The sequence below is a fragment of the Nomia melanderi genome, chromosome 11, assembly GCF_051020985.1.
Source record: "Nomia melanderi isolate GNS246 chromosome 11, iyNomMela1, whole genome shotgun sequence".
Taxonomy (NCBI): Eukaryota; Metazoa; Arthropoda; class Insecta; order Hymenoptera; family Halictidae; genus Nomia; species Nomia melanderi.
Window position 1 is genome coordinate 15,789,041 of NC_135009.1, and position 26,121 is coordinate 15,815,161.

General features: G+C 49.9%; 1 protein-coding gene across 4 annotated transcripts in view; it reads left to right on the top strand.

Annotated features, from left to right (window-relative positions):
- The window catches only part of LOC116432090 (low density lipoprotein receptor adapter protein 1), a 59,704-nt gene that overhangs the window by 20,388 nt on the left and 13,195 nt on the right, over positions 1-26,121 (top strand). For 2 of the 4 annotated variants that reach the window (XR_012999675.1, XM_076371941.1), the window contains exon 1: positions 3,052-3,534. The exons of 1 other annotated variant lie outside the window; for it this stretch is intronic. Coding sequence is in view for 2 of the 3 variants with exons in the window: in XM_076371941.1 (XP_076228056.1) it covers positions 3,489-3,534 (46 nt within the window). In the remaining variant the exon portion in view is untranslated. Of the gene's footprint in view, positions 1-3,051; positions 3,535-26,121 lie in introns of those variants that run through there. One more of the 4 variants, XM_031988445.2, reaches the window with a different exon arrangement.

Consider the following 26,121-nt stretch of genomic DNA (forward strand, 5'->3'; position numbering starts at 1 on the left):
GTAGTCGCAGCTTTAACGGCGAGCTCCCTCCTCGATCATTTCCGACGTGCCCGGCAATTTCCCTCCGCCGCCGTGACGGAGTGTTATCGATTCACGTTCGGGCGAAGGTAACGAGTGTTCGTATTTCACTTACGGTGTCGTCGCGTCCGCGCCGCTCCCCGTGTCGCCCTGCCCGGTGAAAAACCGTGGCGCCGATGAACCGTGACCCCTTCCCGTGCGATTCCGATCCATTCCGATCCCGTCGTCCGCCGGAGTCGGACGTTACCTGGGAGTAAGGCGAGCGCGCGGCGTCTTCTCCTCCGCCTCGCGTTCGTTCCCATTGTCTCGCGGCGGGGATAACGTCCCACTGAATCCCGGCGAGCACTTCCGGCGAGCCGTGACTCCAAATTAAAAATGCTTTCTCCGCGAGATATCGCGCTATAACCGGGAATCTCCAACTGCGAGGAACAAACCCGGCGCGCGGACGAATGGCTCTCTCTCCTCGTTCCGCGCTCGGCGAGCGAGATTGTTTTCCGGTCCTCTCGCGGCGCTCGTTTTTCACCGGCCGGGAGGATGTTTCTTTGGAAGTTGCTCGAGGGGTTCGTGCACTCTCGATGATACCGGTTCTTTGCGCCGGCGACTATGGCCGGGTTCGTTAGTCGGGAGGAGCTGGGTTCGGATGTAGGTAGAATTAGAATCGGAATCGGAGCTAACGTTGGAGAATTCTTTATCTCTTCACATAAACATATAATTCTTCTTTTCGCTTCGATCATTCATAAAAATATACTCTACGATTCCTCCTGCGTTCGACGAGTGCACGCTCCATTTTTCGATTTCGTTGCGCGCAGAACGAGAGGTTTTCCCAACGAAACGCCACAGTTAACCGGTTTAAAGAGAGATTTCCGAACGGATCGGCTCGACGTGTCCGGTGGCGTTAAGAAAGGCCGCGTTGCAATGCGCAGCATCGCCGACACCGGCGACCCAGCCGCGTAACTCGTGCAATAAGATCAATGAAGGGGAAACGGTCGCCGGTGAATTTTCGCCACGCGTGTTACAGTCGCGAGGCAAAAAGCTGCCCCGGCCGCCGCTCGAAAAACGTTTCGCAGCCGGTTTCTCTTGTCAATCATCGGCCGGACGGCCGGCCGAGACGGTATCCCCGTTTCTTTCGGACTTTCTTTCGACGGGAGAAACGAATTTTCGCCTCATCGATATTCGATACTTTCGACACAGCCATTTCACCGCACCCTCGCTATTGTTTTCTCCCGGCGACGGCCGCGGTAAATATCTTTGCGAGCAGTTAGGACGGTCTCGCCCGTATTTCCACTCGCCCGCTACCCCTGGATGATGTAGCTCCGCTCTTTGCTCCCCCGGATACGCAACGCTGGAAATATTATTCGAAATTCGAGCGCTGCACGGTGTGCTCGAATACGTTTTCGAGATCGTTCCCATTGGATCGTGTGTCGTCGAAATCGGAGCACTGTGCAGTCGCTGATTAGGAAGTTAGAACCGTAATTTTCAACGTTTCTCGAATCCTCGAATCGAAAGGGCGAAATGTAATTTAACGGTCGTTTCTATTAACCACCGAGTCTTAGATTTCGTTCACTGTTAACACGTTGAACGCTAAATTTCGGCTACTAAAAACGCGAGCGTCGGTGATTATAGTGATACATTCTTAAGCATCGATTAAACCAAAATTTCTAACTTATGGAAGAGAATGAGGAATTCGATTTTGTAAATTTTACTTTGCTGTGTTATTCATATCTAAAATATTACATGAAGATAGACGACTCATTAGAATGCATCATTAGCGAGTTCGCAACAGAAACCAAAAGTAGACTGTAGCAGGTAGATTATCTTCCAATTCGAATCAGTCTGTAGAACGTTCTTCCCAGAAGCAACCGCTCGCCTCTCCGCCAGACGGACTCGAATTGTATCGAGCGCTCGTCTCGCCGATTCCACGATTCACTTATCCGTTCGGAAGCCGCTCTCCGTTCGAATTCTTTCCCCGGCGTTCTAAAGCGATTACGCCGAATGTCTTTCCGTTCCCCTTTCATCTCGCGTTTAATCCCGCGCCGTGAAAGCTGGCAAAAAGCGCGGAACAACGGGAGCGGCGGAGAGAGCCGGGCAAAATCGTGTTAGAACTTCTCGGGGATCGTTATCATCCGCGGGGACAGTGGGACGAAGTTTGACTCCGGCAAGTTTCGAAGGGGAGCGCCTTCCGCGGAACAGAGGACCTAATGGTATGCCATGCTACGGCTACTTAACACATCGGAACGAGCTCGAGGAAACGAAGAAGAAACCGGAGAAGTCGAAAGGCAGCGCGTCCTCGCGTAGAGAAGGGGACTTCTTATCTCCTTTCCAACCGCGTGTTCCCCGCGAGCGTGTTAACTCGTCGAAATTCAAACTTTCCAGCAACCTAGAAGACGTTCCTTCGCTCTCCACGACTCCGTTACCGGGGGGAAACAAGATAAGACTAGAAAAATCGTGCGGCGACGCGTTGCCCGTAGAAAGAAAGCTCGTCGGCTCGCCGACAGCGCGCTTCTCGCGAGCGTTCGACCGTTCCCAGACTCCTCTAAATCGCTGGAGACATCCTCTGCAGCGATAAACGAACCGAGGGAACACCGAGGAACCCCGTTCCACTCGATGATACGTTAAAAAGCCCATTGCCGCGGTGCTACGATAAAACAATAGACCGTGCAAAACGGTGCGCGCCCGGCGAATTTAATTGAATAAAAACAAAACGTTTGCGCCGCTCGGCAAACTTTCCTCCAAATATTCCGGCGGATAGGTGTGTTTCGGAAAAAAAAAAAACGGTAAAAATCCCCCTCGCCGGTGTATATATATCCGAGGGAGCGATAACGCGAGCGCGTGAAAATAATCTTTATCCTTTCGGCGGAGATCCGGTTCGGAAGCGGAATCGGAAGCGGAATCGGAATCGGAATCGGAATCGGAATCGGAATCGGGGGTTGGCGGGGCGAGACGGCGGGGCTGGAGGGAGGAGACGGCGAAGGGATGCGAACGGGAGAGAACGGAAAAGGGAACGGGACCGTGAACAGGGATGGGGATGCGCATGTACGCGACAGGGGAGCGGAATAAACTCCGCGCGGACGCGCTCACATCGCGGCGCACTGTCCTCCCGGTAGCACGTTTTCGCGTAGCTCTCCGCCAGGATCTCCCACTCGTCCTTTCCGCTTTCCCGTTTTCCAGTCTCCCCCGCGAGCTTCCCGTCCGCCCGGCTTTCCCGCTCTCCCGTTTTTGTCCGTTTTTTTGTCCGCGCGAGGATCGGCCACCGTCCGGCACCGAGATGAGAATCCACCGGTCGGTTCGTCGCGGCCGCTCGCTCGTCGTTCGCGCTTAGCCGCGTCCCGCGAGGAATCACCCCCTCGGACGTCACATGTCATTGGGATCCTCGGATCGCGCCGCGTCCCGCGAGTGGAGAAGATCGACGACGCGGTCACTCGTGTCGAGCACTGGATCTGTGGAGCTTCGTGCTGCGCTGGGCAGCCAGAATGTCGTTCTTCAAGGGCTTGTGGAAGAGCAGCTCCAAGCACAAAAGTGAGTCCTCGGGCGCGTCGATCGTCGATCGCCGATCGCCGGAGCAACCGGACCGGCCGGAGTTCAGAGTTCCCGATAACGCGCGCGTTATCGCGGCTCCGGGAAACAGTTCGCGACTCGGTTATCGAGCTCTCTGCGCGCCGGATTCGCTGATTTTTCTGTTTTCCGCCTCTGTTCCGTCTCGCGTCGCGGCCGGCTGCTCGCGGAGAATTCGACGGCCGATGAATTTTCGAAGATTGCGGGAGTATCTTCCAAGGGAACGCCAATTTACCAGTCTCGCCGAGTTCGATCGGAGGGAATCTCTCGACTGCGCGCGTGTTCCCCGGACGGACTCGCGGATGTTGCACGGGACCGGCCGAAATTCTAGCCCGGACGCCGGTAATCGGGGAGATTGCATTTTCTCGGCCGGCGGATCCGAGGAAGCTTATTTACCGGGCGTCGCTGCTCGGCCCGGTGATTAACGATAACGGTGTGCAGCTGCGAAATGCCGGGAAACGTTAACGGAGACGAGGAGACGCGGCGCGACGCGACGCGACGCGACGGCCGGCCGGAGCTGCAGCGCGGCAGTTAACGCGATTATTCGCAATAAGCGGCGTAATAGAGAGCCGCGTTTAAGATTATGGTAATGCATGCCGGCTCGCGTTATAGGCGCAATGTGACCTCCTTCGCAGCACTGATTATTGATCATAAAATTTGCATAATCACACTGCACGGGCCGCGCCGAGACGTTCGGATCAAACAAGTCCACGTGCGAGCTGCAGACTCTGTTGCCCTTCCCGCGGACGAGCGCTGTCGTATATCGGCGTCGATTACCGGGGCCGCCTAAAAAATTCCTCCGGGAAATTGCCGCGCGCCCGTCTACCCGGCGAGCGCAATTTCACGGTTAATCGCGCCCCGGGAAATTTCTTATCTCGCGATAAAATTTAACGAAAGAAGTTAACGAAGCTACGCCGCTGCGCTGCTCCCGCTGGGGGCCGGCGGAGTCTGGTCTCGCGACGGGCTTCCGCTTAGCCGAGCGACCGAATTTTTCGCGATTCCCCCGCGAGACGTTGCCGAAATTTCAGCCGGCACCGCGGGAGATAAGTAGCGTCCCGGAAGACGATGAAATTAATTATGCTCCCCGTAAATTGCCGCGTAACCAGAAATTACGAGCCACCTTCTCTCGCGCGAGCGGTATTTTCTCCGAGTCCGGGAATCGGTCTCGGCTCTCCTGTTTCTTCGAGCTACAGCTCGGAGAGGAGGGGTGGCTGGGATATCTTCTTCGCGATTCCCTCGATATTCGACGCTCTCGAAAGGTTTCCCGGCACCGTTCCGGCTGGCAATTTGGCCGTCACATCGGCTACGGCTATTGTCATTGAGATTCCTACGGAGGTCCGAGTTTTCTCTTAAATTCTATGCTGGAGGGTTGGTTTCTCATAGGAAACCCTAGAAATCTATAAATAATTGCTCGTATCAACCCCTTGCCCTAGAACGAGTGAGACTCGGTGAAGATTTTCAACAGGATTCAACAAATATATATATATTACTCAGTTCATTCGAATTCAAAGTGAATATTATTCCCTGTAATCAGGTATTATACTTAAAAGGAAACATAGGCGTAACGTATGCTTAGAATTTTTCTCTTTTCCCAATAAATTATCAATGACAAAGTGGCCGTATCGATCAGAGTTGAGAAAGAAATCAAAGGGGTTACATGAACTCTAGAACTTTTGCCGGAGTTACTCGTACAAATAGAATAAAACATTCTTCGCATCCCAAAAAATCTGTTACTCCACGTTTTACAAAAAGTTACAGATAAGTCGTCCAATTGTTCTATAGTTTTAGCGTGAAATACGAAACATAGTAGACATGCAACTATTTGACAAGCGAACATCGTTCGCCGCGAAGCTGAAATCTGAACAGATCAAAGATCTACAGAACTCGAGTTTACGTGTATCTGTCGGATGAATCGCGATCTCGGGACGGTTAAAGAGAAGCCTGTTAGGGCTGCGGCAGCTGGGCGCCGAGCACTGTTGCCGCGGGATGCCCCGATAATTTCGGCAAAGACCTCGGCCCATGATTTGCATCGCACCGGCGAATTTAACCGTTAACGCGAACCAATCTGGTCCAATCATGTACAGCCGGCCGGCTTCTATTAAACCCTTAACGTTCCGAATCGCGTGCACGTACCAGGAATCGTCTGTCTCGAATCTTCGTGGATCGTTCTCGTGCACAGCGACGACTCGTGTTTCGTTGATCGCACGTTTCCAACGAAAACCGCATCGAGATCGTGACAAGTTCATCGCATCTATGGCGATAATCTCCATCAATCGTTGATCGTCGACTCTCGCGATCTAAAACGTTTCAACTAATCAGCTAAGTCCTCTGTGATCGTGTACATACATTGTGCAGTTTGTTCGTAATTCTTTATATTTTTTCATTTGTTCCTTTCATTTCGCCAAACATCTACAAATCTACGAATATGCGTGACGTACCACTAAAGCCGCAATGCGAATAACAGATGGTAATTAGTTCGCTCGCGTGACGAGCATACCGGTCGCAACAGAAAAGTTACGAGCATCGATTCGCAAGGAATACAAGCAATTTCTTCGAGACGAGTGTACTCGTCGATCACAGGCAACCGGTTGATCGATTCATTCGCGGAAAATAAATAGAATATCGGCGTCCCGGCTGCAAAGGATCCCACATGCGCGAGAGCGAACGAGCGCTAATGAACTTGTCGAGAACTGAAGCCGCGGGCGCGACGAGCGAGCGTTCGGCATCGCGACCGCGCCGCGGAGACAACCGGTTTCGGGTTTTACGACGCCGATCGACCGCGGAAAATTGCCGATAATCGAAGTGTGTCGGACTCGGCGGCGTCGTTCCACGGGAAATTACGTATTCCGCTTGCACGCGTCCGTCGCGGCGGTGTTCCTCGGTGCGCTCGGTGCATCTGCCGGACAGTGGACCCTCGTTACATGTTTTCTTGATAATTTAGATTGCTTGCCGAGCAGCGAATTAGCGTCGATAACGAGATTATGCGTGTTCTCGCATGAAAGCTGATCGATCAGACCGGCGCTTCCTTCGGAGATCGCTTCCCGTGCAACAAAGAGTGCTTAAAGTTTAATCAAAGTTTAAATCGGAGCGTTTAGGGACTATAGCGGTACTATATTACAGATAATGAAAGAGTGGATCTTGAGTAATCGAGAGCTAGGAATAAATATATGTATTTAATAAGATATGGAATCAACACGGGCAACACGCAAAGAGTACAACTCGATGCCGCGGAGGCCAACACACGACTCTGCTCCCGCAACTCTCTCACAGACATTCTCTCCCAAAAATCATTCTCTCCCCACAAGCATTCTTCTCGCTCGCACTCGTCACAAACACTCGGATGCACCCCTGGAAAGCGGGCCCTGCAATCTTGGGTCCGCGACGTTGCGCAGGCCACTTTCCCTCGATCTTTTTACAGCCTGTCTTTCGCTCACACTCATTCTTACATTCGCTCTTCTTAAAAATACCTTAACCTACGCTAAGAATTCTAGATACTACAATATTTTCTAATGAGATTGATACATTCTACTCTATTAACCCATCGCCGCACTTTCAGTTTCAAAGCCCGGAAACGCAGTTTCTTTGAATTGTTTGGTCCGACTTGTTCAGGTCGTGAAAAATCGTACATAGAATTAATTTATGCGTTATTTAGACTGTTACGTAATTCTTGTTCAACGTTGAACATACTATGATTTCCATTTAGATTGTTTCCACTTTCCCTCGACCGTTTTACAGCCTGTCCTCCACTCACACTCATTCTTACATTCACTCTTCTTAAGAACACCTTAACGTACGCTAAAAATTCTAGATACTACAGTACTGTATATTGCACGGGAACTGATTACAGCAGCACAGCTTGCAAAGCTGTTCCCGCACGCGCAATTTACAGTTCCAATCGGTTATCCTACCCTGTCGAAAGGGCCGCGAGAAAAGACGAAGGCCGACCCGGTAAACCCGAATTCCTGGCAAAGTTCAATCGACGTGCAACGAAGAGCAGAGTGCACGGAAACCGGCTGCCGATGAATCAATTGAAACCGCGGAACTGTGAATCGCCGGTTCCACGGGAGCGCGAACAATGAAAAAAGTTCGATGAAGGATTCGAAACGCGAGGTTCGCGCGCGCGAGGCTGTCCTCGAAACGGTATTAGCCGAGATTACGGGCATTCCCGTGGAATTCCGTTGCACGGCAGACAGAAGCGTTCGCGCGGTGTTTACGAGTTTCGCGAATCCGGAGACCGTAGGAATCGGCGGAAAGCTCTGCCGAGACGGCAGGTGCTCCTCGATGCCGAGCCAATATCGAGCGCGCCACCGTTGTTGCTCCACTCGGTCCCACTTGCCGGCTAAACGAGGACGCGGGGACCGAGGGAGACGCGGACAGCGATACGCAGTCCATTTGTCTGATAAATTTATCGCGTTCTCCTTTGAAGCCGACGCTCTAACGCGAAATAACGATCGACGCGAAATTATGCACGCAAGTATTCCGGCCGACGTGCATCTGCACCCTCGGCCAATGGAATATTCGCAAAGGCCGTCTCCGGGACCCGTTTAGCCGACGCGACGCGAGCTTACGCGCGACGCGGATCAACGTTCCCTCGAATTCATTCGGAAAAACGGGGCTCAAAGCGAAAGCCGCGGTCGTTAGACGCGAGAGTAACGGCCATCGGGAATACATACTCCCACCGTAACGCGAACGCGATTTTTCTCTTGATACTCGGTCGCGTTGCGAACAGTCGTTTCACGCGTCCGCAATCTAATTATCATTCCAGGGTGAAGTTGATGAAACCGCTCGCGTCGCGCCCGCTCTATTCCGCGCGTTGAAATTTGTATGGAAAACAGATTGTCGCGTGAATCTTTTATCGGAAGGCTGGCGCGCAACGTCGCGTCGCGTCGACGGGAAATCGAATCACCGAGTCCAGACGCTTCGTCTTCGCGACTCTTCCCGCTCGTTGCCTAACCGCGGCAATTCTCGCGTCGCGGACGAGTTTTAATTCTCCCGCGGAACCTGTTACACCGTCGGATTCGGAGCCACTTGACACGCGAGCCTCGCGCGGCGCACGGGAACCGTGCTCGCGATCGCCATTAAACTTGGCTCCCGACCGCGATGAATATTCATAACGCCCCGCGCCGATGAAACGCGCCGGCGAAGTTAATTCGGATATTCCGCGGGAATATTAGGTGAAACGTCAATCAGCCGACGGGTCCGCGCGGTTTTTTTCCTTCTCGAGGCGTGTCCCCGTCGGCCCCCGTTCGTTAAAGGCAATTCATCGCGTCGACGTACGGCGATCCTCTCACCGATCGGCCGCGTCCCGGAGTCGTTGAACCGAAACGCGCCCCGAGAATTTGACATTTGCCACGAGCCGACCGTTTTAAGCCCCGTATCGGCGTCCATTAAGTTTCGTCTGTCGCGCGGATTAATCCCCATCGACGTTGGCTTCTGCGAGGCATTAATACGATTGCGCGGACGCGTACGGGGGACGACGCGACGTGGTGCGACGGCCCGTCGATAATTATGGACCGCCTTCCGCGCGGACGACTCCGCGATTCTCGTTCCCGTCGTTAGCGCGGCTCCTTCGGGTTTCATTCCCTCGAAACTGTTCGCGTTTCTATTCGATCGCGGATAAAGCTTCCAGAAGCTTCAGAGACGGTTTCCGTACAGCGTTTGAACGCGCTCGATCGTTTAGCTTCAACGTCGTACGCTTTGTTGCTGTTTCTTCCGAACGCAACGCGATCAACTATTTTCAACGATATATCGAATATATGCGTTTTCGGTAGTCGCTCGATACGAGCGCGAATTCCCCCGTTTCGCATCCACTGTTTCGCGTTTGCGATTACATTCTCCCAAACCCAAGCGGAATGCGATGAATGCGACGCAGTGAAAACGCAGGAACTATCGGCGATACTAAACAACGCTAATCCCCCTGTTTCGAGCGAGTTTCTTCTAAATATAAACGCGACACAACGGAGAGACGGGTTATCAATAGCAAGCAATCCGGCAATGCAACGTACGTCCCGTGATTGGCGTATTTTGTGTCTGCGCGTTCCGCAGTCAAAGGGTTAATCATTTCGCGAACGCCGTTAAAGCCGAGCTTATCGCTTCCTCGCGTCGCGCGTAGCGCTGTAACGCTCCCCGAGGCGACTCGCCCAGGGCCTGGGAGCCGCGATCGCTATGCACGACACGATTCGTTTCGACGATTGCCGATCGTAACCGTGCAGTTACATTTCCGGCGATGCATCGCTGCCGGGCTCGCGATCGGACCGAATTTCCTCCGTTCCACTTCTAATGGATCCTCGAGAGAACTTCGATTTCCGTTGCGACCGGTGTCGTACCTCTTCTCCCTTCCGGTATGGAGCTCCCTCGATTGGTAGCTTAACGCGTCGACCGCCGATTGGTACATACTCGCCGAACTACCGCGAAAGCAATCTTCTTAACGAAACGGGCACGGAATATTCCAGATTTTCCGCAGCGATTGCTTTCCCGGCAGCTCGTGGTCCTCGTTCCTGTTTCTTCGCTGTCGAGCTTGAATCAGCGTAATTCAACGACAGAACTTACTGGAATAAGTAGATATCCGAGTGAAATTAACTTTCTCGCGTTCGACAGATCGAAGATTTCGTTCGCTCGATGGGTCGTCGAGAAAACTCAGTCGTAACTCGTTTATCGGTGGTCCAACTCGATATTTTAGGGGAAGGTGTTAACGCATTTGCATCCGAGCGCGGAATATTCCGCGAACCACGACTGTCTATCATCAAGAGCGGAATAATCCGCTAGCTCGTGACTGTCAACTATCACCGAGAGCGGAATAATCCGCCAGCACATACGACACATACGACTGTGCGCGGTGATACGGGCCAGTCGTCGGTTGAACGTCGCTGACGCTAGCAAGCGACACCTTAAGGAGGCACGTGATACAAATGGGTTAACCCTCTGTGGGCCGAATTGTTCATGATTATAACAAAATCTATGCAGTACAAAATTAATAAATTTTCAATAATTTCATTAAACGAATATATTTTGTAACTTTCCAGTTACAACGACGTCAAACCTTCACGCCTAAGCGTATGAAAGTTCAAGTGAACTGGTTACTTAATTTTATTCACCACTTTGAGTGCAGAATGAAATAAATCAACAAGACGCCAATATACTGATACGTGACGTCAATGTTACATGGGTCTACAGAGGGTTAACCCTTTCGCGACGGGTGCCGCGTATATACGGCAGTCACTTGGTGCATCACAGCGGCTGACGCCGTGTATATACGGCAGCCACTTTTTGGTCCACAGAGTCTGACGCCGCTTATATACAGCAGTCATTTATTACTTTACAGCGGCAGACGCCGTCTAGATACGGCAGTGACTTATTGGTTTTCTTACATTATTATTTTATTTCAACAGCGAACTCAAAATAAAGCTGTAAATACATTGGCGGCGAAGTATGGTTCACTTGCTTTCGCGAACGAGGACAAAGTACGGTCAGTCGCGCCGTCGCGAAAAGTGGCAAAGTACGGTCAGTCGCGCTGTTGCGAAAAGTAGCGAAGAATGGCACAGGTGCGCCGTCGCGAAAGCGTTAAGGAACATCCGGGCAACGAGAAGGAAGCAGCTTCGGAAGCGAAGGGGGAACGTACGGCCGCGTCTCCACCGGCGAGACGCGGAGGCGGCCGGAACTGTGATGGGAATCGCTCGGGAGCCGATTTAAATACAAATTAAATGACATTCCCTCGCGACTGCCCCGCATCCCCGGAGCTATTCTTGAGACTTCTAACATGGAAATTCGTTTCGCCGCGATTAACTGCACCCCCGGGGCGGCCCGGGCCGCGCGTCGAGCACGCGGCTCGATCGTTCGTCGTGCCAGCGAGTTCCCTTGTTTCTCGAAGCCAACCAGACCGAATCGCGAACAAGTCACTCCTTCGAATTTCCTCGGAATCGATCCCATTAACCGCACCGTTTCTCCCGAAATGATCACCTCCCCGTTTCCCCTCCCTCGGGCAGGTTCTCAGCTCCAGGTGCGGGGACGGAGACTCCGGTAAATGGAAAAATGAAATGTAATTCGCGTCTGGCGAGTCGCGGGCGAAATGAGATCTCGATTTTGATTAATAGACCGCTTACGCGAATTGGGAGAGGAACCCTCTCTTCCCAGAGTCCAATGCTTTGCGATGTTATTACGGGATCTAATACTTGTATTTATTACTTCCTCGAGTTTCTCCCTTTTCCACCGGACTTTCCGCGTTCAAACGAATTCCACGGCTTCCCGGCGGAACGAGGGGAATGAAAAAAGGGGAGGACGGGCGGCAACCGGCGTCGCGACAGCGCAACCCCTAACGCGATCACGGCGACGCTGGCTCCGCGATTTACGATCGAAATTATGATCCCGCCGAGCCGTTAACGGCGAGCGCGACGGCTTTGTTAAACGAAGTTACCTCCCCGGTTAAGGGCGCCCTTTGTCCGCGTTCCGCGGTAATAGAAAAGTTGAAAGGCTTCCGAAAAATCGACGCCGCGCGTTCCCGTGAATTTAATCGAAATTATTAAATATCCGCGCGGCTCGCGGGCGCGGGGCGGGCTTGTCGCTGTTACGGACGGGGCGGGGTGCTGGGTACCGTCGTTCGAACATTAATTAAGCTCGTAACGCGAGTCATATTAAACGCTGGGGTACCGAACGACTGATTAATGGACGCGGCAGCGTCGTAACCGGTGCAAGCGCGGCGTTAGGCCGCGAACGACTCGTCGCTCGCTGGAGGGAGCGTCGAAAACGAAGGATCGCGGATGAAACAGGTGCGGGGGCTGATGGGACAGCAGGTTAGTCGTTGATTCTGTTTTCGACTTTTTACAGTGATAGGGTAATTAGGTTGTTGGACTGGTTTGTTTAGTTTCACCAAAAAAATATAATTTCACATTTAAAAGTACAATGTCGAAGTAATACAGTGATTCTAACGATTTCATTAACAGAGGTTGATTTTGGATGCTTGTTGCTACGTTTGTTGTTGAGACTGGGTGGTTGTTTACGCGAGCCGATGTTGTTAACCCCTTGCACTCCAGAAGTTTTTCATCGGAAATATTCAATATCTACTGAGAAACAGATGACATTTTCTCAGATTGAATTCAGAAATCTTACATGCATTCAGGAAGAGAACTATTTTCTCTCAATATTTCGTACATTGATGCATAATACAAAGTTTAACATTGAACATCAAAGTTTACAGTTTTGCTGTGTCAAATCATTTAGTGACCCAGGGTTAACTGACTCTCAAGGAAAAAAGTCGGCATATTTATAGGAAAAAGGAGCATCTACCGAGCGGCCAATCAGTGGACTTTGCCGGCCACGCATACCGATTGGCCGCCCGGGATAGTGTCGGCCCTACTGTCATTTTTGGGCGCGTAACAGGAGAGTGCTGGTCATGATACACCGACGATCGGGATGTCCAAGCTCATTTGCATAGCTGTTAATCCTTTTGCATCATACGAACAAGTGAAAAATTTGTCCTCACCACAAATGTCTCAATTGCACCAAGATAAAAACGGTTCGAGACGCATAAGAAAGCAAAAACCTGTATAGACACACGTAATTATTGCACTGATAAGACGTGTCATTCCTTTCTTTCGCGATATACGAATTACACAACGGTGGCGCGCATATACGCGCTCACGAGGCAAATGGGTTAAAGCTGCAAATGGGCTTGCATCACGGGCGAATTTGTCCTGCGAATCTGAATGCGCCGAAACGTTTCGTTCACGGTTTCTATTAGCTGCGCGCAAGCTTGTCGGAGATAACTCCTGATCAATGCGAAATATGTGACGCGCGGTCCCCGATTTCCGCGAAACCTTCGAGCACGGACGGGCCCGAGGAAGCCGAGACTGGCAGGGCTCGTGAAACGGCTCTATTTATCGCGAGGCGCGGAAACGCGTCTTATAAATTCAGCGAATTTACAGGGCCCGATCCTCCGGAGGCGGCGGCAGCCGGCTAGAGGAAAGTTAGGCGCGAAGCGGGAAGAATAACGAGCGACATAAACGTTTTTACGAGTAGCTGGCTCTCGGTTAAGGGTTGGTTCCCGTATCGCGTTGCGGTTTTGGCACCGCCTCCGCGGACCACCGGCGGCAGACCTGCCCGACAGCTCGTCGCTCCTTTAATGGGAATCTGTAACTACCACCGAAAACTTCTCCAGCTCGAAAGACGCTGTTCGTACCTCCTTTCCGCGAAGTTCCACGGCTCGCGTCCTTTCGGACGGGAACTCGGCGGACCGGTGCGCCGGTATCTCGGTGAAACCTCGAGATTTTACGCCGTACAGCGAGCTAGAGCCGTAAAAACATGGACGAAACTCGAATTTCTTACTAGTCGATTACTTATTAGTTGTAAACGAAAGTGTCCTGAAAGTTTTCGTAGCGGAATCTGAGTCTGGAATTTGGCAGGACGAGAGGCTACCGTTATGACACTACCCTTGCAAGGGATGATTCGTCGTTTCTAGGTGACCTACTGAATATTTTAACCATACTACTATTAATATAGACGTTCGCGAATATACGATGAAAATTCCATCGATTTTCGAGGTCGAATACTCGAGCTATGTTGAGATTTCCACGATTTCCGCGTTGCGCCAGTGTAAAAACATGGACGAAACTCAAATTTCTTACCAGTCGATTACTTATTAGTTGTAAACGAAACTGTTCTGAAAGTTTTCGTAGCGGAATCTGAGTCTGGAATTTGGCAGGACGAGAGGCTACCGTTATGACACTACCCTTGCAAGGGATGATTCGTCGTTTCTAGGTGACTTACTGTCTATTTTAACCATACTGCTATTAATACAGACGTTCGCGAATATACGATGAAAATTCCATCTATTTTCGAGGTCGAATGTTCGGGCTATGCCCAGATTTCCACGATTTCCGCGTCGCGCCGGCGCGAGTTGTCAGGCGACGCGGCTCTTCCCGAAAACATTCGAAAAAAGAGAAGGCGGAAGTCGAATCCTGGCCGTCTCCGACAACAGGTTACGCGCCAGGAAACTTTCGGCGACAGCAGCTGCCGCCGAATTCCATTCGGGGCAAAAAGACCGCCGCGAAATCCTCGGCGCCGGCTTGCGGGGAAGATAACGCGTAACGTATAACTCGGGATCGCGGGCTCTTTGTTTTTTCCTCGACGAGTTATCTAATCACCGGTTGCCCGAATACCTTCGAGAAGTCGCTTCCTTCTCTAACGCGCGCGCGTACTCGATTCAGCGAGCAGTTTCTTGGGAATGAGAAAAAGAACGCGTAGATTTTTCACTCCGGAACATTGATAACCACTTAGTCGTTGGACAAGTAGAAGCGACTGAAATCGAATGGCGACGCTTCCGATCGTTTAGAATACCTTCCGTTCACTGAATCCTGAAACGCTCCGTCGACTGGCAAACGTGTAGCGGAAACTGGAGAGGAGCACTTTTCAAAACAGCTACATCATAAATCGATGCTCGATACGATTATCGAGAATAAACAGTGGTTGACAAAAAGAATGTATACCTTACAGTAAATACTTGTAAGAAGAGTAATTAACCAGTTAACTGTGGAATTTAGTTGGAGAAACCTCTCGTTCTCCAATAAAATAAAACACTGGAGCGTGTCGAACGCAGAACGAATGCGCGTAGAGTATATTTTAATGAAAGATCAGAGCGAAACAAAGAGTTACATGTTTATGTGAAAAAATAAAGAATTCGTCGCTCAAAGGATTAATATCATGTCAAGCTTTATGACGTGTATACTCGTCAAACACAGTTAACTGGTCGAGCAGGTCTCTCTGCAAGGTTCGGTATGCCGGTACAAACGATCCAGAGTGTAGACGTTTCACAGTCTAAACGAGATCAATCCATCTCACCCGGAATTGCCCTAATGATTTTCCACCCCGCTCCAGCTTGCACCGTTCTTTTTCACCGTCGCTATTGTTGTCGCCGTTCGATAATCTCGTTGGAAAGAGGAACGAGCGGGCGCCGGCGGAGCTGTCGCGTCGTTCCCGCGGCGCGCGTGCACATCGCGAACGAATAATCCCGGCCGGCGATAGAAATTCGGGACGGAGTCCGTTTCCGCGTAATCCGTTCGTTGTAATAGGATTCGTCACGGGCTGTTCAATCCGAACGCAACCATCCCACGTTTCCCATGGGATTAGCGCCGGCGCGGCCGGCGACTCGGCCATCCCGGAATCAATCTTTTCGGCGTTCGAGCGCGGTTAATAAGGCGACGGCGTAACGACCGGGATCGAAGGTTCGCGGGTTACCGGGGCAACTTGGAAAAGTTCCCGGAAAACGGGCTGCTCCGCGCCGGGAAACTTTCGCCTCCCGAGAGGCGATCGGCAAACAGAAATTAATCGAGAACGATCAAGTGCTATGTCGGGGAGCCTTCGTTACCGATCGGACCGCTCATCGGCCGAATCGGTTAACCCCACTTTTCCGTGGGGAACGTCGAGCAAATACCCTTGTCATTTCGGATCTACTTCGTTTCTACTGATCTCTTGTAGCTTAGTTTCTATACTCTCTGCACTTCGGATTTACCAGCATTCGCTGTTTAGTGACAGTACATATTCTGTTACTCGTGCTTAACCAGTTGAGTGTGGAATTTAGTTTGAAAAATCTTTCATTGCGCCCAATAAAATCAAATAATGAAAGAAGAAGAAGAAAATTGTAGGCATAGAATATGCCTATGTTTCTTCTTAAGTGTAATAATTGATTACAGGAAAATAATTCCTTTGAATTCGAATAGAATCGAGTAATGTTCGTTAAATTATGTTGAAAATTCACGAGTCTGACACGTTATAAGGCAAGGGGTTAATACTATGAACATTTATTTCTTATGTACTCGAGCCAACGCGATCAACCCTTTGTCCAATTTATATTCCAACTAATTGATTCGCCCTTAATAATTTCCTTTGTCGAAGAAATAAACATTCTCGTCGCATTCTATGCTCCTCTAAAGCGGTTTCCTTAATCGATAACAAGAATTATTCGATTCGAATATATGAAAATCGATATTCACGCTTGTATTCCGCTCCAAATTACCGCCTCGAGTCTAACGCGTTACAGGAGGAAAGGTTAACCCTTTGCACTCGGGAGGTGACTCACCACTTGATTTCCTACAGTGAAGCTATAAAGTTTGATATTTAATATTACACTTCATATAACGCATCAGTCTGAGAAATATTGACGTAAAATAGCTTTGTCCGCCAATTCGCGTGAATTTCTCGTCGAGTTGGTTTCACAAAATATCGTCTTCGTCTCATCAGAAAATATTTAAATATTTCTAGCGAAAAACTTCGGAGTGCAAAGGGTTAATCGATGCGACAGTTTTCCCAGTGTCAATTTCAAACCTAGTTAACCATCGAGCCGCCAGCAGCCATCGCGATTTTTCATTCGGAGCCATCCGTCCTCGGCGCTTGCGCCACGAAATCATCAAGCTCCGCTACAATGACCCCGGAGTTCATAATGACTCGGTCTCGTTTCCCGAGATTTCCATGCGGAGCGACGTGCGTGCGGAACGACGCTGGGGCTTGGCTCGGCTTAACTTTATTCGCGCTTCCCCTGAACGATGCCTTATCGACCACCCGCGGCTCGCAGACCGCCCCCGGCTCGCTTAAATTACAACCGAAACCCTGCCGGGCTGCTGAATTTCTAAGTCACCGCCGCCGCGCGAAAGGGGAACAATCGCGTTCGATACTGTCGCGAGAAAATCCTCGTTGGACAGATACAGTTCTTGGCAAACAAATTAGAGTCGCTCGTGGTCTTCAGCGTTCCAGCGAAAAACCGGACGGTTATTTGACACAGGAAGAGAGGACTCAGTGACATTTCGATTGACTCTTACTTTGGTATTTTTGGCAATTTTCACTGAGGTCAACTCATATCACTATATATGGAATAATTCAGATATCATGTTGTGTAATATATTTTAAACAGAAAATCAATTCGAATCAAATTTTATATTTATTTCAATGCTGCGGTAATTAGCGAAGTTGCATCGCTAAGTGTGTTTACATAAAAACGAGATTTCTCGTTACCGGTACGCAATGTGTTAATAACATATATAGACTCAGATATCATATTATGTAATATACTTTAAATGGACAATCAATTCGAATGAAATTTTATATTTTTCTCAATGCTATGATAATTAGTGAAGTTGCATAGCTGAGTGTCTTTACATAAAAACGAGATTTCTCGTTACCTGTACGCAATGTGTTAACCCTTTGCACTCGATAGGTGACTCAGTCACCATTTGATTTGACGCAGTAAAATTAGAAAATTTATTATTTAATATTGAACTACGTATAATGCTTCGTTTCTCAATTTACCTGTGATTTCTCTTCGAATCCATTTAAAAACAACCATCGTCTTTGTCTAGTCAGAAAATGTTAAGTATTGCTAACGAAATACTTCCGAGTGCAAAGGGTTAATATTCCAATGATTAATTCTCGAACTGGGTCATTTCGACCAATCGGAAACCGTTAATAATATTTATTAACTACACGTTCGTTACGTATTTATAAATCAAAATCGACTTGTAAAGAATTGATACAGGAAGCTACCAGATATATCAGAGAAGTCTCAAGTCTTCGATCAGGGTCTGCACAGGATTGCCGAGTCACAGACTCCCAGATACACGTCTTTCTGCTCCCTTCGGGGATCGCGACTGTTCGTGCTCTGATTTTCAGCTGTCAAAGTCGTTGACGATAAATCGCGGACGCACACGGTCCAGCGCCGTGTCGCGTCGGGTCGTTTTTATACGTCGAGGCAAGTGGACGCGAGGGGACAACGGGCTATCGGGGAGTTTCAATTTCCATTGTTTCAGTTGCTTCGGTTAAAAACTACTGGCTCGCGGATGAACGTTCACGCCGCGAAATTCGATCCTCCGTGACGAATCCCTCCATCGAGTGGTTTTTATTCTGGCGACCGATCGTGCCGCCGTCAAGGACTGCAACGCTTAAACTCCCGTTAATCGCTGCGAGCGTGCGTTTCGTAATTTCGCCTCGTTAGAGGGGTTCGTTAATTTACAGGTGCTCATCGGGGATCATCGCTGCGTCTTTCGTTTCCGCTGGTAACTTTATTCTTCACGCGTGTAAATACGATTTACTTTCAAAACCTCTAGTACATGGATTGCTGCAAACGTTTCGGGAAAGAATGAGAACGGTCGCAAATAAGTTTGAACTTATCGATGATATTTATGGTGGAGAATTTATAGAAAGCTAGACCATTCCTAACGTAGCTTACTTATTGTCTTTTCACTTTCACAATTATTTCCCAACAATATTTGAATCGCACTGTAGACAGTCCTATTGACCTCCCTCGAGTCCTTAAGGTGAGAGTAGTCGAACAACGAATTGTCAACACGAAGTCAACGGGAATTCCGGTAGAATATCTGCAATGCAAAACGAGAAATCTAGAATCCGTCGGTCCGACGAGTCAGGTTGTTCCAGCGTTAAAGAGAGCGACGAAGGGCGGAGGGCGGGACGAGCGATTTTTTGCGGCTTAAGGTTGTCGCCGCGCGGAGTTCACCGAAAGGGGGAATAAATGCAAATAAAGGTCCCGATGATCGAAGACGGCAAATAGAAGGGAAAAGCTCCCGTCGCCTTCTCGCCCCTCGCTTCTCTCGCCACCCAGCAGCCCCTGTCCCCGATCCTTCGAAAGTCTGCCGAGCATTGCGTCGTAGCTGGACGCGCAATCAACTTCTGTCGGCTCTTTCGGGTCGATTCTGTGCCGCCGGTAATTAGATTCGACGCGCAAATGGATTTGCGGCGACGAGAAAATATTCATCGGTAAAACCTGTTCCACGGCCGGCCAGATTTTAATTAACACCGTCGCGCTGACTCGATAATGACACATCGCATCGGCTGGAAATGCGATTAATTGGCAAGTCCGGATGGAAGAGAGCACGCGGCCGCGGAACGTCGGGCGAACGGGAAAAATCAGTCCGCGGGGACTTCGGGAACAAACGATCGGGCTCTTTGTTCGTCGATGCTCTTTCTTCTTCGTCGAATTCCTCGACAGAGTGGAATAGCAGGAAGTAGAGTGATGGGCGTCTCGGAAATACTTCCTTTCTTTCCGGCGTTTCGTAAAACCGATCGTTTTTATATCCGTGCTCGACGTCTTTGCAATTTTCGATCGATAGAGAACGCTCCGGCTGCGAGTTCAATGAATACGTTGATTAAACTAGAATAAACGAATGTTTGCCGTGAATGGAAATGTAACGCGCGTACTTTTAGAAAAAATTCAGGTTCATTCGACGAAATTCCATTCGTTCGCGGAATTCGAAAAAGAATATACCTTTAATTTGCACTCCGTAGGCGCCTCAGTCGCCAATTGATTTGACACAGCAAAATTACAGAGTTTGACATTTAACGTTAATGAAACAGCCTCCTTCTCTAATTTATGCGCGATTTCTCGTTATGTCAGTTCGAATGTCGTTGGTGTTTCATTAAAAAATATTGAGTACTTCTAATGAAAAACTTCTGGAGCGCAAAGGGTTAATTTGCACTGTCTTTGGAGGCAGCGAGGTAACAGGGACGCGACGTCGCGTCGATTTCTCTGATATTTCCGTTCGCGTCAGTGGCACGTCCGATCTGGTCCGAAAGCTCACGGTGGAAAACCAGTGGAGCGAGCCGAGCGAATTTGTCGCTACATCGGGGAAACCGTTGCGCGCAAGATAAAGCGAGTAATTAACAGACTTCGCCCCCGAGCCCGCGAGTTTCCGACCTCGCCCGGAAAGTTCGTTCGATTAGCGTGGACCATAAGTTCGGCTCGATTACTCCGCCGTCGCGTCGAGCGCCGGGAACAACTCCGCATTATGCACTTTACACTCGGATACTATCGAATACTATCGAACACTATCGTGACAGGGACGGCGGGAGTTTTTCGGAATGTTCTGTTTACAGTTTCGATTGGTTACGTATCGGAGAATCGCACGTTTGTATCGACAGTGGAATGAGAACAGACGAAAACTGTAAATCAAGCGGCAAATAAGTCAAATTTAACAAATAGTGGATAATAATAGAGAATAATAATAAGAAAAGAAGAAGAAGAAACAAATAATAAAAACCTATGCATGTTACAATAGAAAAGACAGATCAATTAGCTTAATTAACCAAACACTCCGAAATTTTTCACTAGAAATATTTCAACATTTTCTGATGAGATGTAGACTGATGCAGTCTAGAGATTGATGCATTATATGAAGTATAATATTAAATATCAAACTTTATAGCTTCACTGTAGGAAATCAAGTGGTGAGTCACCTCTCGAGTGCAAAGAGTTAACGATTGCGCCAGCATTCTTGCCGAAAAGCACAATATTGGCCGCTTATTCCGCGATAGCCTACGAATTAACCGGAGCGAGCGCGGTTTTGTTGGATCACGTCTTGCTTCGCCGGGCCAAGATTAAAAAGAGAAAAGTGTTCCGCGGGCGCAATCGCAATCTCAGCTGCGAAGTGCGCGCGGAGGAGAAGGCTCCTCTTTCTCTCCAACTTTTATAACAGAGCGTTGAGCGTTTCCGTGGAGAAATTCGGGGTTTCCAACCGGTCGGATCGTATCTTTTAATTATTCGTGTAGCGGCAAGATTGTTTGCAAGATTCGAGCGCAATTAGACGGCTCGGCTCGAAAAAGTCGCCGGCGGGAGTGCGCGGGAGACCACCGCCGCGGCTGCTCCCCGACTGACCCGGGCTTTTGTTCTCCCCGCGTAATCAAGGAGAATGTACCGTCGACGCGCCTTTTGTCCGTGATACACAGCCGCGTATTTCTCTACGCACGGATCCTGCGACCTGCTCATCGTTCACCCCAAACCTGATTTTCGAAGGAATACTCACCGATCTGACAAACGACTGCCATTCGATGCTCTAATTGCCAGCAATGGCAATTCCGAATAAAAGCTACACTATTCTGATCGAAATGGTCCCAAGGAAAAGGTGTGAAGGACAGTAAGGTACCAATGTTTACTGAAGGTAACACTTGTTACACAATTTTAACCCTTTGCGGGCGAAGATTGTTGTGTAGACGGTTCGCCCTTTCGCTTGTCGATACTTGGGGGCCTGAGAGTCCAGGCCCATTGACAAATTTACGACCAAGGGGACCACCATGAGCTGGGTTACGTACGCCCTCGACCGAACAGTTTTCCTTTTTTTGGAAAAGCAGTTAGTCACCGTTCGTTAGAGCCACATCGCGTAATATATATTTAACCTGACTACGGACTTAGTTTTTATTAGCCCTACCGTTGAAAGTATACAAAACCTGCAAATTCTGCTATACTAAGCACTAAACGCTTAAATAATAGAATAAGGAAACTGATTTCTTGCTGTTCGAACAGTTGAATCATCTGTTTACAACTGGGCATTCCAAACATGGAAGTTTGATCTCAAAATGCCGACATTCGTCCGCCAAGAGCTAGTATACCGATGACTAATTAGGCCTGCGTCACATAGTGAGTCGATAGGGGTTCCTCGTTTACGAAAAACATTTGTATTCCGTTTCACTCGCACGCAGAGTAGCGTGCATTATAATGTGCGTCGAGTCTGACGGGGTTAACGCGCGTACAATGTGGATGGGGGCCATTCGGACGTTATCAGGGTTCATCGGGTCGGCCCCCGGAAATAAGGATCTCGAGTTTATCGAACGGCTGGCTCTCTTGGCCTCGGCGACCGCCGTCTTCATCCCCTTCGCTGCCCCCGAAAAGGACGGCGGGTCGAACCGACGACCGTTCAAACGGCGGACCGTTTACGCCTTGATCAACCTCGAAACGGTTCATCGTCGAACGGGGTGAAACGGTGCGCGAGGGATGCGCGCGACGCGGCGAGACGAGACGAGACCCGCTCGAGGATCGAGCCGAACCTGCTTTTGTCGAGTCTTAACGATACCGTGCCGTTGATTGCGCGCCAATCGATACGGAACGCCGCTGTTCGCAGCCTTTATCATCCACGAATGATAATGCCCCGTTAGTCGATGACCTTGAGAAATTTATCATCCCTCCGCACTTGAAAGCGTTTCGCTGGGAACACTCGTATCGCCGCACAAAGGTTGATATTACATAGAAGACCTAATTTTGCCGAGGCTCGCCTCTCGAGAGCAATGGATTAAACTCCGCTCTTAATTCTTCCGAGCGCTCGCGCAACAAGACGAGCGAAAATAGAGAATCATTTGAAGCGAATGTGGAAAGCGCTAGAAATATATCTTGAAACGCTATTAACTCTTCGCAGGCAACAGGTGACTCGATTTGGCGGAATTAGAGAGTCTTGTGTGTAATATTAACCTTATAATAATATACACAGTACTGGAACGACTTCATCCCTTAATTGACCTTGTCTCATCAGTTACCTTCGACCATCGAAAAACACTGGAATTGAACTGAACCAATCCGTGCAGTACTTCTACATGCATTTTCACTCGTTATATATTGCTACGTCACTAATTCGTTTCTGTTCATCTATGTACTTTCTCGCGTAAGTCAACCTGAAGTTTGTCCGATGCGTTAACCCTTAGTCCTATGTCTGACATTCTATTTTATTGCAACCTCCACCTGTTCTAACACGTTGAACGCCGCACGATTTCACAGAGGAAAATACGCCGAGTGGAAAAAATATATCAAATCATTTGATCGAATTACATTATTACTATTCCACGTTCATCTACCTGAATTATGTAGCACTATTTATAATATAAAAACGTTTTCACATAATCGTCGTTTCATCGAGTGAACTATAGTAATTCGATTTGGTCGGGGGTGACCCCCATAGCAGTCACGTGCTAACAATTTCTTCTATATTTATTTGTAGTATCGCAACTGTACCGTTTAAAGATAACATTGCAATGACTCCCAAATATTCTTGAATAAATAGCGTCACATTAACCTGTAATTGAATCAACTAACGTCGACGCGAACCTCAAAGTGAGAAACCAAGAGCACTTCGGACCGCAGAGGGTTAAGGGTTAAGAGGCTCGCGGCTTAAATTTGATTTTCTAAAACGGCGGATCGACACGCGTCGCTTCGCGGAATTTCGATCGAAATTCCAGCCGCTGCTCGGCGGCGGGACCCGACGTAAACAATCGCGTTAAGGACTGGGCTAGGCTCCCGGGTCTCGAGTCCCGGGTCTCAGTGCTGTCCGGGGTTGCGGGCAATTCCCGCGATTCAGCTCCGCCGATTGCGCCGCACGCTCGAGACTGTTTGCGCCCTGTAGTTTGTACAGGAATTACCGCGCGCGCGGTCCCGCGTTCCTTCCTCCCCGTGAATTTCCCGTTCCCCGGCGGGCCGCAGCGGCGGTACCGAACGAACGCGGGGATTTCACGGGGAAAGGAAAAAATGGCCGGTCGTTGTACCATGGCCCATTATAATCCGCGCGCCGTTAAATATTCATCCGACGTGTCGGCAACCAGTTTACTTATGAACGATTACAGCGTATGAATATTAATCGGCTCCGTCCGATCGATCGGCGGTCGGCACGATAAAAAGTTCATAACATATTCTTGATCGGGACGAACGATTGAACGGCCCGCCGGATAATTCGATTAATCCGTGCTCCGACGTTAATGCGCCCGACGGCGAGTATGGACGACCGACGGGAAGGCATTTCTCTTCGCGGAAGTGTGTACCCGGCTATTGGCTCGTTGCGAGCTCGGATGCAATCAACGGTCGTGCGCGATCCGTTTTTCGTGATATACGGGATCGTTCGGATTTTCACCGGGAACGAGCTGTGCTCTGTATTATTAGCTTCATAAATAAATCTATGAAACCGGGAAGAGGAAATTACCGTTAGAGTTGGCCGGCCTTCCTCCGGAATATTTGTTCGAAATTAAAGTCGTTCGTTTCCGGGCATTCTTCGCTTTCGAGTGAATTATTAAGGACGAAGCTGTCTGGCGAAGGGAATCTGGGGGTGAGAGGTTAACCGGTTAATCTACGATCATTTATTTTCCGAGACAAACACGTAATTCTTCGTTTCGCTATAGTTCTTCGTTAGGATATATTTTAAGTGCATGCGTTTAACGAGTATACGCTTCATTATTTGATTTTATTGCGCGCAATGAGAGATTTTTCAAACTAAATTCCACACTTAACTGGTTAAGAATTGTTACGGTTCGAATCGGTTCGACTCATGGGAATAATATTCTTTCTGAGAACAGTGGAAGAAACTGCACGTCCGTCGATCCAGTGCTAATAGAGTTAAGGTATCCGAACGAATCCCCGGCCGAACAAAAGCGAAACGACCTCGGCATCGAAGGGTCGCGGGGACAATTTAATTTGCGGTTCACCCGTCGGCGGTCGGGCTGATGGAGGTCTCGATTCGATTTTTCACCGGCCTTTCTATCGTTCTTTTGTTGCCGCGGCGTGCCGCGGAAGTCCGCAGCCGAACCGGAAGTTATTAAGGGACGCAGAAAGGAGTCGCGAGCGTTCGCGGCGGGCTGAACCGCGAGCGGAGCCGGCTCGTTCCGCTGGCAATTTGTTCGGTGCGGCGTTACTTTACAGGCCCTTGTCCCGGCGCGGCTGGCGGCTCTAACGGCGGCGAATATTTTTGATTAAGCGGAATTAAACTACAGCCGAGCTGAAGTGTCGGGGCGCCCCGGACTCGGCGAGTGGCTTACTTTTCTACGGCCCGCGGGGCACCGAGGTACCGGCGGCGCGCGGTAATTGCTGAAAACCCGACGTAATTGCTTTCAATTCTTTCGAGTGCGCGGCGAGAGCGAGAAACCTCGAGTGCCCCGAGGAATGGGCTCCGCTCGAAACAGCCTAGTGTTGTAAAACTCCGCAGTCTTCGAAGCTTTCGGGGCTCACCGCTCGGGGCTGAGTCTCGGAAGCACGGCGTTCGACGAAACTCGAGTTTTCGAAGCTTCGGGGCTCGGCGTTAAAGGCTCGGAGCTCGATAAAGCTCGAGTCTTCGGAACTTGGAGGCTTAAAGGTTCAAAGTTCGACGAAGTCCGAATCTTCGAGGCTTCGGGACTCAACCTTGAATCATCGAAAACTCGCGTCGAGCCCCGGGAGTCATCGCCGGTCGAGTCTTTATGCTCGAAGACAGTCGAAGACTCGAGCCGCCGGCTGGCACGTCGAGCCGGCGTTGAAAGTTTCGAGCTTAACGTTCAATCTTCGAGGCATCCGAAAGTTCCCGGGCTGCAGCTCCGCGGTGTTAATTTAGCAACAGACGGCGCGACTCTTCGAGCTTAAAGACTCGAGCGTAGGAGCTTCAGGTTTTCGAGCTGCGGCTGTAAAGGCTCCGCTCTCGACTGCAGCTTTCGAGGCCGGAGCTCATTTGTGCAACGTTAAAACAGCTCCCTCGCGAGTGGAGGGCTCCTCGGTTCCGCTCGCGCGAGCCATCGATCCGATTCCTCTCGATCGGCCGGCGTTCCTCCGTCGGCGGAAACTCGGTCGAACGGCCGGCTACGGAGAATCGGATGGAAACACCGGGCGCGGACAAAAGATCCGTAGAACGGGCGCGTTTCAAAGCATTTTCGTTAATTGTCCGCTCGGAACCCCAAGTTTTTCGTCAAAGGGAAGTCGCTCCGACGGACGGTCGCGGGCTTTGTGCGGGCTCGCAGCGGAAAAGGGTATCGTTGGACATCGAAACAATCGTCGGATCGTCTAATTGG